Source organism: Nothoprocta perdicaria, unplaced genomic scaffold, assembly GCF_003342845.1.
Source record: "Nothoprocta perdicaria isolate Ctin4 unplaced genomic scaffold, notPer1 scaffold_1, whole genome shotgun sequence".
NCBI classification, from domain to species: domain Eukaryota; kingdom Metazoa; phylum Chordata; class Aves; order Tinamiformes; family Tinamidae; genus Nothoprocta; species Nothoprocta perdicaria.
In genome coordinates, this window is record NW_020454093.1 from 6313718 (window position 1) to 6333147 (window position 19430).

General features: G+C 38.3%; 1 protein-coding gene across 4 annotated transcripts in view; it reads right to left on the reverse strand.

Moving 5' to 3' along the window:
* ERBIN (erbb2 interacting protein) overlaps positions 1-19430 on the reverse strand; it is a 94073-nt gene that overhangs the window by 14469 nt on the left and 60174 nt on the right. For 2 of the 4 annotated variants that reach the window (XM_026036895.1, XM_026036912.1), the window contains exons 8-20: positions 16653-16709; positions 11954-12017; positions 10320-10394; positions 9219-9363; positions 8628-8700; positions 7990-8119; positions 7738-7853; positions 6548-6617; positions 5686-5785; positions 4226-4347; positions 3506-3676; positions 2640-2822; positions 236-350 (exon numbers count right to left, since the gene is read on the reverse strand). In XM_026036895.1, coding sequence (XP_025892680.1) covers positions 236-350; positions 2640-2822; positions 3506-3676; positions 4226-4347; positions 5686-5785; positions 6548-6617; positions 7738-7853; positions 7990-8119; positions 8628-8700; positions 9219-9363; positions 10320-10394; positions 11954-12017; positions 16653-16709 — 1421 coding nt within the window. Of the gene's footprint in view, positions 1-235; positions 354-2639; positions 2823-3505; positions 3677-4225; positions 4348-5685; positions 5786-6547; positions 6618-7737; positions 7854-7989; positions 8120-8627; positions 8701-9218; positions 9364-10319; positions 10395-11953; positions 12018-16652; positions 16710-19430 lie in introns of all 4 variants that reach the window. The other 2 variants (XM_026036887.1, XM_026036904.1) reach the window with 2 other exon arrangements.

The following is a 19430-nucleotide window of genomic DNA, read 5'->3' on the forward strand; positions in this document are numbered from 1 at the left end:
CATTTATCTCAAGGACCTCAAGCCATCCATCATTTTGACACAGTGGATAAAAGAATACAACCAGTTTTGCAGCAAGACAGCTAGAGGTGCCAAAATCGTAAGGTTTGTGGAGCTAAATGTTAGCTCCAGAGCTTTCATTCAATTCTACTTTTACATACTTTAATTGGAAAAATAGTCATTTCAGGTCAAGAAATTATCAGAAACATATGACTTTTTTTTTTAAATTGTATCTAACCTTTTTTGTTGTTGCTAAGAGCTACCACTTTTGGTTGATTCATGGATGTTTCTATCAATGGAGGCCGCATTTCTGCCATTTTCATCTCTTCATCAGAGGAGAGTTCTTCTGACTCCTGCTAAAGCAAAAACAGCTTTATGCTCTGCACTTTACACAAAAGCTTAAATGTCAAGTGCTGTCTAAACTGTCACCCACCAAACAACACAGTAGGAAAGTACAATCCAGCAGCACAACATAGTCCTACTTCTTAGAGCAACTGCAAGTATTTGTAGAGCAAGTGAACTGAATTTTGCAACTTTTGCCACTCAATTATCTTTAAGAAACAGCATGTGCAGACTTAGGCTCTTTCTGACAAGCTCCACAGGAATGACTGTCAAGCTGGTGTCAACTTCCGCTGCAAGAGCTACTCAGAGCAGGCAGATGCAGCCGCCGTTTGACCGTTGGGACAGAACTCCTGACTGAATTCCAGTCAGGAAGCAGTACCCATCATTTATCATCACCACACAATGATGTGCAAATAGATCTACTACCACACACGTCCATAACATGGAGTGGTAACTAAAGAGCTGGAATATATTTCCGATTCCACATGGGGATGGATTTGAGCTACTGCCTAATAATGTTTTCCTGTGGTGTGAAGAGTGGAAATGGGGTGCAAGTTCACCCCTTTTCTCTCTGCAGGAACTTTGCACTTGTTCTACGAAGCTAGTGAGCATCCGCTCCCCTTGCCTTCTGCTCCAAGTTGTCACACTTTTAGACTACGTGACAATAGTATTTTCAATTTTCCTTAAAATTCTCTAGACTTTTCATTACTAATGTTCCTTTATACTAGTATTCATATATTAATGTTCCTTCTTTTGGACTCTACACAAAAGGTCCCTACCTTCACTGCATTTCAGAGCCCACAACCAGACATGTCTTAAACATGCTAAGGAACTGCCAGTCTACTCCTGCTAAGGCACAACAGGGAAGTTGGTTTCTCCTCTGCTCCCAGCTGATTGTTATAAAGTTATTAATCAAAGGAAAACCTAAGATATTGATTAACTGGATACTGGTTTTGCCAAAAGGTTATATGAACTTGAACTTGCTATACAGCAGCAGCTACCCCAAGATGACTTTAAGAAAGGAGAGGTATGCTGAGAAAGGACTGAATAAAGCTTGGCTTATGTAGTTCAGCAAACAAAGTTCAAGCACAGTTTCGGGCTCCTATCTTTAAGTTTGCTTTACTAACCTTTTACCAAGAGAATATGAAATTATTTAACTTCAGGAACAACAATGGTTTGTGAAAAGTGATGCTGAATACATTTAAGCTAGAAATCAGCAGGCTTCTAACCATAAGATGGAGCTCAGTGCATTTGTAAGAGAGAGGAACTGACAAAGCTGCCTGCAAGAGCAAACATGATGAATTCGGTATCTACTGCCAGGTTTGTATTCCTATTATCTTCAGAAAACCATTATTTTCAGTAAGATTTTGAAGGAAAAAAAATGTTTTTCCTTCTCTTCTAGTAAGCATGCTCCTATTTACAAATGTCACAAAACCTGTATCACAGCTGGCCAAAAAAAAAAAAAAGGAAAAAAAAATCTTGATTTAAAGAAAAGAAAATTCTTTGCAAGCAGAAGAGATGGCCTGATGGCTACTCTCTATCACATTTCATTTCCCCCTATATTTTATGTCATTGTTGAAATAGAGAACTTATAGGCAAAGTTCAGATTTTTAGATTCGACTGTTACAGAGTTAGCAGCAGATTCTTACACGGAAAGAATTCAGCATCTTTCCCCAATGGATTCTACACTGCTGTCCTGTTTGCTTACTGGTTTACAGCCAGCTTCATAGTACTGCTGCCACAATAGTTAAATATCTATTAGGATCTTCTGAAATCGTTTTTCACCAAGGAAAAATGTTAAAGCCAAAACTTCGCAACATACATAGAAGTTTGTACATAGTGGACAAAGGGCCAGCAGCGACTACAGCTGCTTTTTCAATGACATCACAACATACACATATTCCCCTGCTTACACAATGCAGGCAAGGATCTGGTGAAATTGGGAAAAAAAATGGAGTACTTAATTTATGACAGGCAACTGGTTAACTGACAAGTTCCAGAATTTCTGAAAAGTCTCAAAATAATCCTTAAAAATTCATGACTAAATGGATTTGTTTTTTCTTTAAATCCATACATCATTTTGTTATGGACTTCTTATTAGATATTCCAGCTTTTAGTTACAGCAGTCTGAAGTTAGAGAAATATTGCTTTACCACCCATCTGTACTTCCAGCACTTATGACTGGTAATTTTATGCTATTGTCGACATAAATTTTCATTGCTGTTTCTCAGAGTAACATGTACTTTGCTCAACAGCAGCACAATTCTCCAGTTGCAATGATTTTCATCACAATCCCGTACCTCGAGCGTGTCTTCATGGTTGACAACTGGTTTTGTGTTCTTTAAGGTTTTAACAAGGGCAGTCATCTGCGGATTGGCAGTGCTGTGCTCAGCTTCTGGTTCAGCAGGCTTCTGCACAGAGTTTCCTGCTGAATATTGCTTTCTCTCCTCTGCTTTGTTTTTAACTGGAGCGATTTCTGATGTCTGCAAGATTAAAAATATTAGCAGAAAAACATCCTGAAAGATTTGCAGTAAGATACGGTATGCAGAGTCAACATCACATGTTTTGGGAAACTGAAATGGAAAATCTGACCTTTTAAATCATGTACTATAAAATGCACCCCGTAGAGAAATACTTTTGTAGATTACTGAGCTACCCCTCACAAATCTGCCTTCCTCAGGGAGAGGGGACAGGAAAATCTACAGTGAGACATGTCAGCACCAGGCAGCAGTCAGAACATCTTGCTGTTTGCTAACTTCAACCTGGCAGTGACTCCCGTGCCAGCCCACTACTGTTGCACTCCTACTTCATCCTGGAAACCCTCCATACCTAAGGACAGTGGCAAGATCCTGATTTCCATTCTGAAGTTTGGCAGATAAAAGAGGATCAAAACATGGCAGGGGCATCTTTCGGAAACCCAAGGGACAAGTGATCTCTATATCTGCCCGACAAGCAAATCACTTTCCTTGTTCTCAGTCTCAGAGAAAAATCTACTACCAGAAAACACCTATTTTTTTTAAAGATGTTGAAGAAAGTAATTCTATTCTTAATTGGAATCTTTTCTTCCTAAAGCAGTAGTGGGCAGGAGAAGAGAACTAAAAGGTATCAGTGATCCTCTAGAACTTTGGAAGTTCTTGCAAAGCCAGAAGAGAATTTTATATCTAACCTTTACCCCCACATCTTTGACGGAAACTGCTTGGCCTTCTCGTTTTGACTCCTTGGCAGTATCTTCCGTAGATTCTTCATCCTTTAGTCTATGCACAATTGTCTGCACTGTTTTGACCATATTCTTCAGTTCATCAGGATACGGAGTGGGATATCTCTTCAGATTGCCCTCCTGTATTAAAATAAGCAATAAATACTCCAATTTAATTGAATACAATAATTAATCAGTTTTAACAGAGAAAAGACACTTTGCAAAGCAATCTAGAACATCAGTTTCACAGTTTGAATCTACTTGGATCAACTGAAAGATAAGGCAGAAAAAGCCTAGCAAGATCATATTTTTTTCCCCAGTTTTCTATTCATTGGAAGCAAGAGGAACTACTACAATTTTAAAGAATTTAAAGAAAACTTAGAAAACTTAAGTAAAACGGGAGTAATCATTTTGCACTATTCCATCACCCCAGCACCCTAGGAAAGTAAAATAAAATACTTTCCTAGCATGGTCCTAGCATTGCTGTACACCAGCTTTTTCCTGTGTGCTCTATTTCTAATAATCTGCCCCTCCACCACCAAAGAAAAAAAAAATGGATCCTCTTAGATGCTCTTAAAGTAGTAACTGAAGACTTGATTTTTCATCACAGTGAAATGCACAACCAGAAAAGGATGGAGGAAAGAGGAGGCTGGGAAGCACCAAGGATCCCCAAATATATTGAGTACTAACCCGAGGCGGTGCCTCCCTTTCATCTTTGTCTTCGTCACACTCAAAAGCCACCTGAGCACGCTGTTTCCTCTGTTCCTCCCACAGGGACGGATTGAAGCTTTCATTATCAGATATGAACATAACTAAACAAAAAGACAGATTCTAGTAAGAATGTGAAAATTATACAAGAATCTTTTCTTCTTTCTTTTCCTTGGAAAGGATTTATGTGCAAAAACATAAGAGACTAGCAGGGCCAGAAGTTGAAGACTAACTGTGCTGTCACAGCTCTAAGAAGTTGGCCATATTTTCATAATGGTTAAATCTCCATCTGTAAAGTAGAAAAAGCTTCTTACATACACAGATGAAGGCTAGTGTGAACACTCACAGTTGGGATTCTTTGCAGAAACCTCTCAGTTGTAAAATACATAGATATAATCTCAATATTTAGATAGATATATGAGGGTGTATGTGTGGGTGTTTGCACACAAAAATATCCTGACCATATGATGCCCTTATTTAATAATGTGTAAGAACTTTCACTTTTCACATTTCATGAAAATAAAGAACAGGATAAACTATGGTTATAGGGAAACTAAAATGGAGGCACAGCTGTTCAGGAACTACCTTCTACTTCACTAAATTCCCAAAAGCTTTCCCAATTCTTACATTCTAACACAGATAATGCGGATGCATTATCTACATTAGGGAGCTCGAAGGGACATACAATTTACTGTGTTTCCAGATACTTTTCCAATTAGTTCTCTCAGCATACTGGAGGCTTGTGCTAGGGAACAGAAACGTAGCCAGCACTCAGTCGACAGCGATTCCCGTTGTTCCCCCTACTGCAGCTACACATACATATTTATTGTACTTTATTTATCATAGAAATAGTCTGTCTGATTTCTGTTAAGTGGATACAAACTCCTTCCTTTCATCTGCATGGCAAGGAGCAGAAGAGAAACACAGAGGCCCTTACTGTCCTTCCTTACTCCTGATGGGTTAACTCACGAGATACTACTCATTTTTGTAACTACCTCACAAGAATTAACTCTCTAGCAAGCTCTGTGTCTAACCTTTTGTAAAGCAGTTCTGATTAAGTGAAAGCAGTTCCCCCCACTTCTAACTCATCTTTTCTTTAATGGATAATGATCTGTATTTCACTGTTCTCCCCCCAATGGAGTAAGCATTTTATATAGTACCTTCTTAAAACACTTAAGCCTGAAGCAGATACCAGCACAAAGCAGCAAACCATTAAACTTTGCTGGAAAGAAATATGTTGTCACACTGATGAGTGGCATCCATGCCGCTCCCCACACAAGCCTACTTCCCATTCAAATGAATCTTCTGCAATTTCCTAATAAGTGGTTCAGTTTTAAGTTCCCACATAGTATTATCTAGTGAAGAGCAGGCTAGCTAGACTCTCTGCCCGTTTCTCTTTGCAGAAATCAGCTTTCTGAGGGAGCTGCTTCAGAGATCCTTACCATCCTCCGTCCTCGGCTGCTGGGGAAACATGTAGTTGGTAAGCACAGTTTTCTGTGTGTCAGGGTCAGCTTCTTTTTGAAGAGGGATAAGTGGTTTAGACTGAGAAGGAAATGAAAAATAGACATTATGAGAATATATATGCGTAAGACCCAAGCAGGATCTATATATTTAAATTCTTGTTATCTATATTTAACAGGGCAAGTTATTTCCATTACATTTGAAAACTGCTCTGCCTTGTATTAACCCCTCTGAATAATTTATACAAAATAAAGTTTTTGTTTGTTTTTTAAAAAGAATAGGCAAACACTGGATATTAGAAAAATATACCATTTCTTACTAGGACATAATACTGCCCTAAAACACACTGACCTTGAACACATACATATATTTAGCCATTTAAAGCTAAATACACCATGGTCCCAATATACAGGAAAGATGCACATGCTATGAGCAGACTTACTTCACAGGAGCTTTAAACTTGGACAGTCAGAGGCAAAGGTGGGCAAGGAGTTCAGCACAAAAGACAGCATGCAAAATTCCACAGGTATTGTGGAAGAAACAGGGCAGTATATATCAGAACACTAGCTTATCGAGCAGAACCCTTCCTGCTTTAACAAGCCCTAACCAAGAAAAAAACCAGCTATATCTGTTAAGCTGCATTTCCTAACACACACAACTACGTCAGAAATAAAGAAGTCTCAAGGTGAGTATGGTCAGTGTGGTTCTTGATAAACTGTCAAGAAAGGACTGGTGCACATCCACAATCCCACTTTTTAATCATTTCAATGGCCCTGCACAAGCTCTATTAGACACAAATCCAACAGTACTCTATTCACCCATATTAAAAAAAAAATAGTTCACCTGATTGTCTGACAGCCACATAGCAGTGAGCTGCTGCAGTTTTGTAAAGGTAAAGGGCAAGTTCTTCAGTCTGCAATTTATAAGAGGAAGATTTTATGTAAGTATGCTTACCAGTGCTAAGATTGTTAAGAAACAATGGTGCGTTAGTCTGTAGAAAAAGCTTGCAAGGGACTTTTATTGTTAAATAAGTAACTATTGACAGCTGAACAGGCCATGGCGTTTAAATTAATTTCAAAGCTATACTAGAAATTAAAAAAATATATATATTTTCTACTGTGTTTAGCAGGCACCTTAAAAGAATGGAGACAATTTAACTCAGAACAATCTACATACAGCTGAGGGGAAGAAGTATTAAAAAAAAGTATTAAAAAAAAAGAAAAAAGAGAAAAAAGAGCTACACCTGAAAACCTACTTATTTTAAACAAACAAGCAACAGAAAAAAAACATGAAAGGGCTGCCCTCAGTAACAGAAGCTCTGGCATTTACAGATCAAGCAGACTATATGGAAGCAGTATGAAGAAGCCAGATTAGAAAAACTAGGGGGAGAACCTGGTTATATTCATCTCTCCCAATCCATTTACATTTAGGAATTGGCAGGTCCCAAAAGAGAAATGTTTTGTCAGTTTGAAACGAGCTGCTGTAATAAAACCACCTTCTTCTCCCCCTTGACTAGCACAGTCAGTATTTTACAACATAAGCTAATGTTTTGTCTTTGCACACAGGAAAGGCAATTGTATTTGAATCTTTCTAAAGTTAAAAAACTACATTTTTAGAAAATAACTTAATTTTCTTAAAAATAAATCTAAACAATCATGAATATTGTGAAGCTATGACATGAAAGTCATTAAAACAACACAGCTTCATACAGTGGAACTGCAAGCTCCAGAATACAAGAACAATAAAACAAGTACATGTACATGCATCTCTGTGTCTGCAGCAGCCAGAAAGAACTAAGTTTTTACAAAGAAAAGACTCAGGAAAGTGTGTATTATACCTTACTGTAATACACTGAAAAGAGCAGAAACCCAACAGTAACTGGAACACTATAGTGAGATAAGGAAAGATAGAAAAGTACATTCGTAAAAATTCCTCTGCTTAAAACTTGCAGGTTAGATATCAGTTACAGTATGATATATGCAATGCTGCTGCATTTTATGCAACTCATACATGAATGAATATAATGTGCAAACCTATTGTCACTCAGATTGATGACTCTTAATTTCTGCATATCACCCATATCTTCAGGGAGAAATTCAAGCTTATTAGAATGAAGAAACAATACTGTTACATGCTTCCAGTTTCCTATCTGGAAAAGGAAAAAAAAAAATTAATTCATCTTCAAAACAAATTAATTCATCTTCAAAACAAATTTTGGCGTTTTTGAAAGTAAAAGTTATAAAAGCTATTTTGTCTGTCAGTTACAATTAAGTTTATTTACATACCTCTGGTGGCAACTGTGTTAGGAAGTTATGATCTGCAGCAAAGGTCCTTATGTTCGCAAGTTGCCCAATAGATGAAGGCAATGTTTCAATCTCATTAAAACTACAGTCCAGTTCTTCTACTGATATTAACCTGAACAAATATAAAATGGAAGAAATGCATTTAATTTTTGCAGAAGTTCGTTCTATGCATTTCTTTTTAAAAATATTGCTCTTTTCATTTTAATGGGGAAATCATCACCTTCTTACATGTGCCTTGAACTTTTTATAACCAGGTAATATATGTTCCACCATTTGCAGTAGGTAACCAACACAGCTGCAGCTAAGATAGCTGGACTTTCTTCTGCAGGATGCCCCAAAACACTTGCATGCACCACAGGCCTTCACAAACACACTCACATTGCTTCCTCTCACATCAACTTTCCACTTACAGATTGATGCTCACATTAATTCAGGAGGAACTAAGGTCTTTGGTATTAAAGAACATACATACAGCTGACTGCCTTCGATTTATTAAGACATAATGGTAATATGTAATAGATAGGTCAAGCAGAGAAGTGTAAAATCATTCAAAAGAGCAGCTGTTCTTACAGAAAAGGCTGCAGAAAGGTTAGTCACTTTTATACAAGCGAAATACTTACCCGCCTATAGAGTCTGGCAAATAAATTAACTGGTTTTCATCAATTTTAAGTGTTGTTACCTTCTTCAAGGAGCCTGTTGCCAAAAAAAAAAAAAAAAAAAAAAAAATCAATTAATTCAAAAAGAACATAAAGGGTAATTTAAAAATAGAAGTGAATTTTTAAAAGTGAAAACACTATGGACAAGTCACCACATGTTCTGCATTCCCTGAAATCCCAGCACAAATACAGTGCTATAAACCTACTACAAAAATAGGAGCATGGGCTTAGAGAACTTGCTTGCCAGTTTACCATCTATCGGCCACAGAAGAGAAAAAATATATATTTAGTATCTATACTTTATATATTTATAGATATAAATATATATTAATAAATACATTTTTACTCCATGGTACAGTTAACAATTTTTCATTCAAAAAACTCTGAAATAATATCAGAAATACATCAAGTGTGAATGTTCAGCTGTGTGCTATAGTTTTATCCCAAACTGGAATTTTATTTCAACTGAAAACAAACAAGTCCTACTTTAAAAATTAAAGCGTTCTATGTCTAAACCATGAAGTTTTAGAGCATGAACTAAGCTAAAATACAAACCAATGGATTCTGGCAGTTGCTGAAGTGAGTTGCTGGATAAGAGTAGGTCTTGTAGGCTTTCACAACCTGAAATGCCTTCTTCAACTACTTCAATGTTGTTTTTAGAAACATCCAAGTAGGTCAGCTGTTTCAAAGTACCTATGAACTAAAAAGAAAAAGGGAAAAAAGGATTCTAGGGAGTGCAAGTTAGAAACAAAAAAGCCTGCAGTTTTGACAACAAAGCTACTAAAACATTATGTCATGTGAAAGATGAAACACTTATGGGATTGAAATAGAAAATCTTACATCAAACATCCAACTTTTCCATGTCTCCCCCCTCCCCCCCCTTTTTTTTTGGTACAGATATGCACAGTTTATGTTTTTCTGCACATATAGACATACTATAGTTATTCCACGGGTCTGAAATGTAAACACTATTTTACTGAAAAAATGAAGAGTTTGTTACGCACACCCTAAATGAGCTCTGCTCAAGGAGCAATCAGCTCAAGAGAGCAGGGAGGACTATGGGTCACGCAGAAAGCCTCACTGCTTGTCAAGGCTGAAAGCAGGCCAGCTGCTGACCAAATTTCAAACGCTGTGAAACTGTGTTTATACTGTAGTAAACAAGCACTGCAGCAGCGGGCCATCCTCGACTCTAAGGGATGCCAGGAGCCTAGGATCAAGGCAAGAGAACACTTCAACAGGAATTTACCTACACTCTGTAGAAACATGCATAAAAATAGGAATGACGTGTGCTTGCTCTGCAACAGAATTCATAAAGCATTTTTATCTTGTGAATTCCAGCCTGCTCTTTAATACAAAATACGTAAAAAAGATTGTTTTCCCAGAAGGAAAGCTGGGCAATTCTAAATTTGATCTACATATTTTTACATGTCCCTCTGCTGGGTTAGAAGAAAGATTTTATAACCTTCAGTGAGAGAAGAGCCACGTACCCATCTCTCTCAGTGACAATTAGTGGGCAAGTTAAGCAGGAGCACTCAACCTTTCGGTTTAAGGTAATATTAAAAATACGCAACCACTCCAACATAAAAGCTACCTGACAAAGCAAATACCAGTGTAAAACTGAAATAAAAGATATTTAAATCAATAAAAAAACCTTACCCCTGGGATAAGGGTTAGTCTATTACCATCCATCCAAAATTCCTTTAACCCACTCAGTTGTTCAAGTACTTCAGGCTGTAAAAAGGAAATTTTTAAAGCTTTATGATGAGAAAGGTCTGAAGACAAAGTAAGTTCAATGATACTTATGTTTGCAACTCTAACTAGTATATCTCTACAGCTGTCATACTTTTGTTTCATCGGATCATAAATTTTATCTCAGCTATATTACTTACTGAAATCTGAATTTATACTAGATATACAAAAATCTGTTGAGAACTTAATCAGAGCACTAAATGCTCCTTAGCAGAACGGACAATTTTCCAGCTAAGTGTGCAAGTCCCTCCCTCATGCAGGAGCTCTAAAAACCTTTAACTTTCTTGAATTTAGAACAGCTTTTTTTCAACAGCCACAAAGCTGACAAGACACTGAACTAGAAAACTGAAGAACAGATTCCATCTTTTTTTTTTTTTTTTTTTTTTTTTTTTTTTTTTTTTAAAGCTAACAAAAGACACATCCATATGATGCAAACATGCAAACAAACCATCCTATCCACGAAGCAAATTGCAGGGTATACTCCCATTACAAATTTTATCGCTTTTTAAAATATGAACATAACCTGCATTAACAAAAGACAGATCCTTTTTAAAAAAAAAGAAAATGAGAAGTGTTGCAAGCTTTCTGTGCTTTTAGCAAAATATCTGAGTGAGGTAAGCTCCCAGAGCTAGACTTCTCTAGACAGAATGCTGGGAGAGATGAAGTAATCTACCCAAAACAGAGGCAGCCAAGGGATTTAGCAGCCTATCCTTAGTCCCTGACTGTTAGGGCTTAACAGTTACTTGGGCCTGAGCACATCAGTTAAGGCTCTGCCAGGGCTACGTCCACTGTAACGAGACCTTGGCAGTAAGTGCAGCACCAGGGAACGAATCCTGGGGTCTCGGCTGCCACTGCCAGGCCGCGCAGGGCCGCAGGCGCGAGGCGTCAGGCCCGGCCCGTGGCTTCCGAAGCGCCTGCTGGCGCCCGCAGGGGCCCGGCTTCACTGACCGCGCACCGGAACAGCCCTCGGATTTTCAAAGGGTGACCGTGTCCCGGGCACACAGGAGGGTTTCCAAGTGGTGGGATGTTATGGGACTCTAAATGGAAGGGGATGTCTGTCTGCGACACCATGAACAGGAAACACGCTGATCCATGCTGAAGGAAAAGTCTGGGCACCTCAACTGAAAATAACACTTTGAAGAATACTGGAGACAAATTTGTAACAAATTAATAAATTTCCCCTTGGATCTAAACAGTTTGTCCACTCTATTAAAGCACGTTTCCTACCGCTTACACAGAACTTGCGTAATGACCAGTAAGCATTTAAAGTTTATTATAAACCAAACCATTTTGTCTATAACTTAGACCTAAAAAATTAACCTCTTGTCAATACTTCAGCGCCACTATACCACAGTTTTATTTTCAAAGTGAGAAATGAAATATATCTAACACAGTTTTAAAGAGGCTCCATAAAACAGCATAAGATCTATAGAATATTTGCTCTGTAGCAGATTTTTACAATTCGATGTTGATTAAAAATAGATTAAAAGATACAGAGATATCAAACAGATTCAAGGCTCTGCCACTTCAGTACAACTCACCACTTCTGTGAATTCATTACTTCCTAAGTCCAGTCTCTCCAGTTGAGTCAGTCTGGACATGGTTCTGCAATGGAAAGAGATTAACAAGGAATTAGATTTAAGAAAATACTAGTCACATCTGATCTTGCTGTATTCACAGATATATCATTTTAATCAGCATTAAATCATGATGATGTTCTGCAACCAGATATAGGAAAGTCAATTTTTCTTCATCACTCAACTGTTAATGAACATGCCAACAAGCCAAGAGTCTTGTACAAATCATACATAAATTAGTTCATGAAAAAAATAAAGAACACTGCAACCATCTTTACGATAAAGAATATCTCTATGAAGTTGCTCTCTTTTCTGATTGCCTCGAATTTCCTCTAAAGGTCATAATCACCGGAGTTCTCCAAAAAGCTACAAGCTGGTTAACATGTATTTTCCTCCCCAAGAAATAGCTCTGTAATAGTTAGCTAAGAGAAAAGATCACCACTGAATCACTGTAACAACCAATGCCTTTTCCCCATCTCCATGCTGTTCACATGAAGTTGCTTCTGCTGTGATCTGGAATCTTAATCATTTCTGTAGTCTTAAAACAAACCATATTACTGAACTGCATTTCATGACAGATCCATACTCTTCAAGCCAACTTCTGGCAAAGTCTAAATGAATGCCTGGAATATTAATAATAAAAAATTCTTTCTTCCAAGGTGTGTTTCGGCAAAATTTTCCTATTTAAGTTTGCTCTGGGGATGCAATATACGCTCAGAAATAGTCTGCAAATAATCCATCCATATTTTATTTCCTTACTGGATGGAACTGGGGGTCTTCTGTTCCATTTCACTGCATTAGATCATTCACTACACTTGTGCATCAAAACTTTGGGCAATTATCGTGCAGATAAAATTCCCGTGCCATTAACAACAGTAGCTTATCAATGATTTATTTTCTTTTAAGCTGTCAAAAAGGTCTTAGAAACATTACAAGCTGCCAACAGGATAGCTGAAGGATTCTTCAAACAAGGGGCTCTCCCACCTCCACCCATGAGGCAAGTCCCTGCCAAGGGGCCAGCCACAGCGGCTGGCACCATCACTGCTCCAGCCAACACTGCACGAGCTGAAGATACTTTCAAAGAGGCTACAAATCCCCTCATACAGCATTCTATTCATATTTATTTGATAACAGCCTTCCCTCTGACAACTAAAACCAAAAACATTCAAATACAAATCTTCAGTGTGGTCATACTATAAAAATCTGAAAAAAAACCCCTTAAATATTTAGCTTCTAATTTGGAGAGTTCTCAGTATTTTCAAAAAATAAACATGAAAAAGTATTTTTTGGAACTATGTGAATACAACATGCTCTATGTGGCATTTCAATCCCCATTGTTCTTCAAAGATCTCTCACTAAATACCGCCATTTTTCTGAATACACAGTTCATTAATTACATTGAAAATGTGCATGTAAAGCTGGTTTGCAAGAGCCTTATTTCGCTCGGCTCCCCCAGTGGTTTACCCAACTTGCATTTCCTTTAAGTAACAGCACTTTACTTTTCCCATATTGTTTATATAGCCACTATTCCTTTGGCCAAAAAGCAAACAAAACATCTAAAATACTGAAAGTGTTAAAACACTGAAAGTGTTAAAAGGAGTAGGAAAATTCAGTAGGAATTGATGAAGAGCGGGTGAATGGCTGGATTGGAGGGGAGGGAAGAGGGGATCTACTAGATCACTGAGTCACCACATCTATTTCTACCTCAGGCATTGCATTATGTAAGCTCTTTCATAAACTTATAATACTGTTACATAATTCATATTATTGAAATTGCTGTCAAATCAATGTCACACTAACAGAACAGGTACTCTAATTACGTCTCACATTCTGAGCCTGTAAACAGACAACTTCACCCAGGCTAACAATACTACCTGCTTCAAATAGCACAGAATTCAAGAGGTATGAGCGATCACAAGATTAGATCCTGAATCATCATAATTACCCTCTCAAATTTCTTCTTTTTAAAAAGCAACTCTTTTTATTGACAATTGGGCAGATACATGCTTAAAATTTTAAAAAAGAAAGCATGAAATTCTTCAAGTTCAACAGTTTCTATAGGCATCAAACTATATTCTCAACTTTCAGATACATAGCAGATGAGCTGCCTTTCAAATATTCTCTGCACATTTTTGCTCTCCTTTCAGTAGAAATATTTTTACTGAGCTCGTCTGCATTATAATACTGCCAGTTTTGCTGTCTCTAGCTATGGATAAGCTCCAATCAAAATGATGCATTTGGCACAAAACAAGGTTGATTTAGTATCTTGGCACCGATTACCCATTTTGATTAACAGTCTTCCAAGTGCTTTACTCTTCACTGTTAAAAATTATGTGCATGTTGAATTTAGCAGGAAAGCTAGGCTGATGTTATAAAAGTTTGTTCATATATATCTATGATTACAAAACCAAAAGTAGCAGCCCTAATTATGGAAATATTGAAAAAGAAAAGAGGAACAATGAAACAATTTTTTAAAGAATATATTTTATAGTAAAAATATTTTCATGTACTGCTACATGCCATTAGCTTCAACACCACATGTGATTTTCTGAGTTGCAGTTTAAAGCTACAGACCATGTTCCTTTTGGAACACATATTCAGGTTTTGAAAGCTATGCAAGCTAGAATTTCTCATCAGTTTCTGGTTGGACTCAATAGCTAAAAGCAAGGTCACAGACCACTTACTTTGTGGGCTAGGCCAATTGCTGAACAGATGCATCTTGCTGAAAGGCAGATTTACCTCTTGCATACAATTTACACCACAATCAGTTTGTCCCCCCAGTGCACATCAGACATAAACAACGTATTTTTCCAGTCCCTTAGAGTAGTAGAATGTTTAATTGTGTGTTTAAATTAAAAATAAGTAGTCTCAATAGCTTTAATCTCGCTTAATTAAAAACCACAGGAGTATGAGAAGAGAACAATTAAGGTGGCAGTTCAGCCTGTACTGTAGCTCATTAGGGAGATACTACTGAGGACATCCTCACAACAGCTGAGTTTAGTTATGCAGCTAAGGGTGAAACCTTGGAAACGCTGAAGTTAACAGGAAAACTTCCCATCAATTCTAACCACAGTAGTAGCATTAAGCTGGAATACATTACAGCATTCCTGTAAGTATCTCTTATCAGTGCAAGAGTCCTCTGTAAACTACTTTGGGAAAAAAAGAACAAAAGTATGCAACTCATGCTGTTAGCATTAATTATAGCAATTAAGGTCAAGGTAATTTCATAAACAAAGTTTGTGTTTGCTATATGTTTGTTTTAATCATAGCTACAGCTCCTCACTTAAGGGTAACAATTTACACAGCCGGTATCCCAAATTACAGGTCCTCTAATTTTGCTACTCAAAACGTATGATATTACAAAGAATAAAGACAGATGAACAAGTATTTGCAGCACATAAGTAAGGCACAGAACTTGCATGTGAACGATTTTAGTTTACTCTTGCTAGTGTTACAGTTCATTCCAGTTCGGAGCTTTGGCATTTGATACAGCAGCCACAGTGTGGTATCTGACACTAGACACGAAGTGTCACACCGCTCTCAGAAGGGAGCTCCCGCTGAACATGCTTGTTTCCCACGTTGGCACATTGCTGACTGGAGTCACCAGGAAAACTCGTTTCTGCACCTGAAGAGCTGGCAGCTCACACCTCACCCTATTACATGCAAGTCGCTGCTAGCACCTGAGCTGGGCAGTGGGAACCTTCTCATGTTGGCTCCTTCTCTTCTACCCCAAACCTGTGAGAGCTGCATCTCCTTTCATCCGCTTCTGTTGCTAACGGAGGACCCCTTATGCTGCACCTCCCAACATATTCAGCACTACAGGGCTGGTTGTTCATGTCTCATCACTAGGATCTCTGTCCTTTTCCTCACTGATCTTCAGGCTCCTCTTGGTCCAAGCCAGACCATTCAGAGCATTGCTCTAGCTCACACATACACAGGAGCTACAACAGTCACCTCTCAGGTTTGCTTGGTGCAAGAGTGGTGCAAGGCAGGCTCAAGAACATTTTAAAAAGGCAACACAATTCAACTTCTACTGCTAATCTAGAACTACTTCACAAATACAGAAAATGCGGCTGAAGAAAATACTCCCATTATGGAACCCTGGAACGTTACAGAATATGCACTGCATAAACAGATTCCACACAACATAAAATTATTTTTTTTGCACCCCTCGTCAGTGAAATACATAAATAAATAAAAAAAAGTTTACATGATGTGATTCACGCCCTCAGTCATTCAGAACACGCATCTCAAATCCCACATTTCATTTAAAGGTTTTGGTAACGAATACCAATGCCTGAGCGTCAGGCGCTCAGCCACCACAAGACCCACACAAGCATCTGGGCCCCAGCTAGGTGGAAAATGACCTTCCTGAAACACTCATGTGTTGACTCGAAAGCTCTACCAGTGCATCAGAAATCCACAGAACAGCACTCAGACCGACATCTTCGTGTACAGAACGGGGTGCCAGGAAAAAATAAGAGTCAGTATGAAAGGGAAGTCTGAAGGGAAAGAGTCTCTTGTTACAGTATCAACGCGCCAAGTTAATATTATTTGTAGCAAAATTATTATTAATAGTAAAATTAGTTAGCAAAACATTATTAGTAAAACTGAGGGGAAAAAATCTACAAAATATTTAAAATCAATTGAAATCTGTACTTACTTTGGCAATAATTTTAACTGGTTTTCTCTAAGTTCCAGTATCTGGAGTTTAGTTAATCTGTAACAGAAAAGAAAAACATTAACACAATACACAGTATTTTGTGACAAGCAGTCTCAGTACTTGCTTATACTGCTAAGCTTCTCTTTTATAAAAATGGCTAAGTACAGAGAAATTTTTGTTCAAGAATACAAACATATTTTATCCAGAAATCAGTATGTTATTCTCTTCATCACTGGGGTTTGGTTTTCATGAAGTATCTGACAAACAGGTTGTCATCTGCTTTTCTGCACCCTCTTGAACATGATTTACTCCTGATTTATTCCAGATTTATTCCATATTATTATTATGTGTATACATAAATACACATAAAATGAAGAAAGGCAGGATTAGTAAACCGAAATTGAGGCAGTGAATTTCTAACACAGGCTTACATATTGAATGTTATCACATACTCTTACAAAAAGCCTCAGAAGAGCACCCAGTCTTCTATATGGTAAAAATGACCTTTAAATTCCTCTTGGATTTCCTTTTCCTTTCTCTTTCTAGTCAGTTGCTTAATTCATTTTGATATGTTCTATTAGATGGCAGTTTGACCTCCCTTTCGGAGATTTTTTGTGCAAGATAAAATAACCTCTATATCTCTGAACTTGACTGTTTATCCAAGATAAGTTCAAAGCAGCCTTGGCATTCAGGCAGTTCACAGTCTCCAACAGCATTCTGTTGATTAAGACAGAAGAAACAAGACTCCATCTTCATTAAATAAAACACAGTAAATGAATTTACATTAATTCAGAGAGGGTCATAAGGACAAAACCTTCCCGTGACCCACCTAGCAGCTCTCTGACACTGCAAAGATAGGGCAGTAAGCTGCACGACTCAGGAAGGAGCAGAGTGAACAGACCAGTCTTTCCTGAAGGTGCTCAGCTAAACATGTTGTAAGGAAACACACAAAAACTTTAATTCTTATTAAGTAATAAGAAACATATTTATGAATAGAAGATATGAATGAAGATAGAAAGCCTAAAAATATTTTCTCCCTCTCTCCTCTCCTTTATAGATGATTTCAAAAGTAGCGATGAGCTGCATCTATGAGCAACTTCACATTAACCTTGAGGCAGAGCCTCAACCCAGACCAGCACTGTGAGCAATAGCTGCCATCTGGTAAGAGCGGTTAGAGGGGAATCTTGCCTCCTTGTCTTTTCAAAAGAACAACCTACTAATGATGCCAAAAGAATAGCCTAATATCCTTGGCATGCCTTCCCCACTAGGACAGCTGTGAAACCAGCCCGCATCAAATTCAGCTCAGAGGAAGCTTCAGGGAACTGCAAGTGTCCAGCATTACAAAGCACTAATTCTGTCCCGATTTTGTACTTGTGTGCTAAAGGAAAAACCATGCTCTAACACATGACAACAAAATAGCCTATCTTCAAAGGAATGTCCTTGAACCAGTTATGCCTCTACTCCAGCACAAGGGGAAAATTGTCTCATATGAGACATCAAGGAGAAAAATGTCATCATCATCCAAATGTCCCATCAGCCCAGGCAAACTGGGATTATCGCAAATCTGTATTTCCCTGATCTCTTATCCCAATACTATGAAAATGACAGGTCCTTCTACTGGTCCATTGCATATCAGTACTTTCATTCATGACAATAAATGTCATACTGTTTGAAGTTTTGCTTATTAATAATCAATATAAAGGATTCTCAAAATACGACAGAGAATAACCTTCTGCACAAGGGAGGCACAGCAGTCCCTCTCTTGGGAGACTGCACATGTTGCACCTGATATTCCCAGCCATGAACTCCATGCAGCAAGAGCAGAACCGCAGCTCACCCTCTCCTTGGGTGTTACCACCGCAGAACGGGACTAGCCTTTGAAAAGGCCAAGTGCTTAGGAATACTGCAGGAGACACATGATTTCCCCACCGCCATACCAATCCTTCATGCACTCTGAAGAATTTATATTCTCTCACCCCCCCCCGCCCCCCAAAGTCTCCTGATGCAGCTTAACAGCTCCAAATACATCTCAGTTTTTAATAGATTTGCAGCAGGGCTGGTTTTAACAATGATCTAAAAATAAAGCTGCAAATACAGGCAACTCCAGAATCCTTTCTTCTGAGCAGTCTCCCAATCAAACACGGCACCAGGCCCCAGTTACCGAATTCCTTTGAGGACAAGCCAAGTAGCCAGGCACTGGCTGGTTTTCCTTTGCACCACACGTACGCAGTCAAACTGCAGCAGAGAGCAGTGAAAGGCGACCTCCAGTCACACACTGCACTGTATTAAAGCAAGTCCACACTTCCCTGGGTTTAGCCTGAGCCCACCGTACTGCACTCATGTAAGAAGCTACTTCTGCGCGTTTCAAGACTGGTGATAGAGTTTAGAAATCTTCACAGCTTTGTGGCATTGTTTCATGTTCTACTGTCTCATCCTAAAAGGACTGGAGATATAAATACCCAATTCCTCCCTGTGTGTAGGGCAAAAAGGTTACTAGGGAAACATTTTTAGCCTCTGCTGCCTGGAAGCTATAGGTTGCATCTCAGCTAGCAACTTTCTTGCAATATTTAACAAGAAGCTTTGGCCTGAAGCAGTTGCTGCTTCTTCCTTTATGTCTGGGAGGGTTAATTCAAGTTTAATATAGTAACAAACATCAAATGCTCAGCCCTGCTTCTAATGGCTCGTGCAAACATACCCATGCTTAGCATTTGTATCACTATAATGGAACTGAAAAAGCAGGTTTTAATTTGGGATAGAAACAGAGACAACTGGTCCACC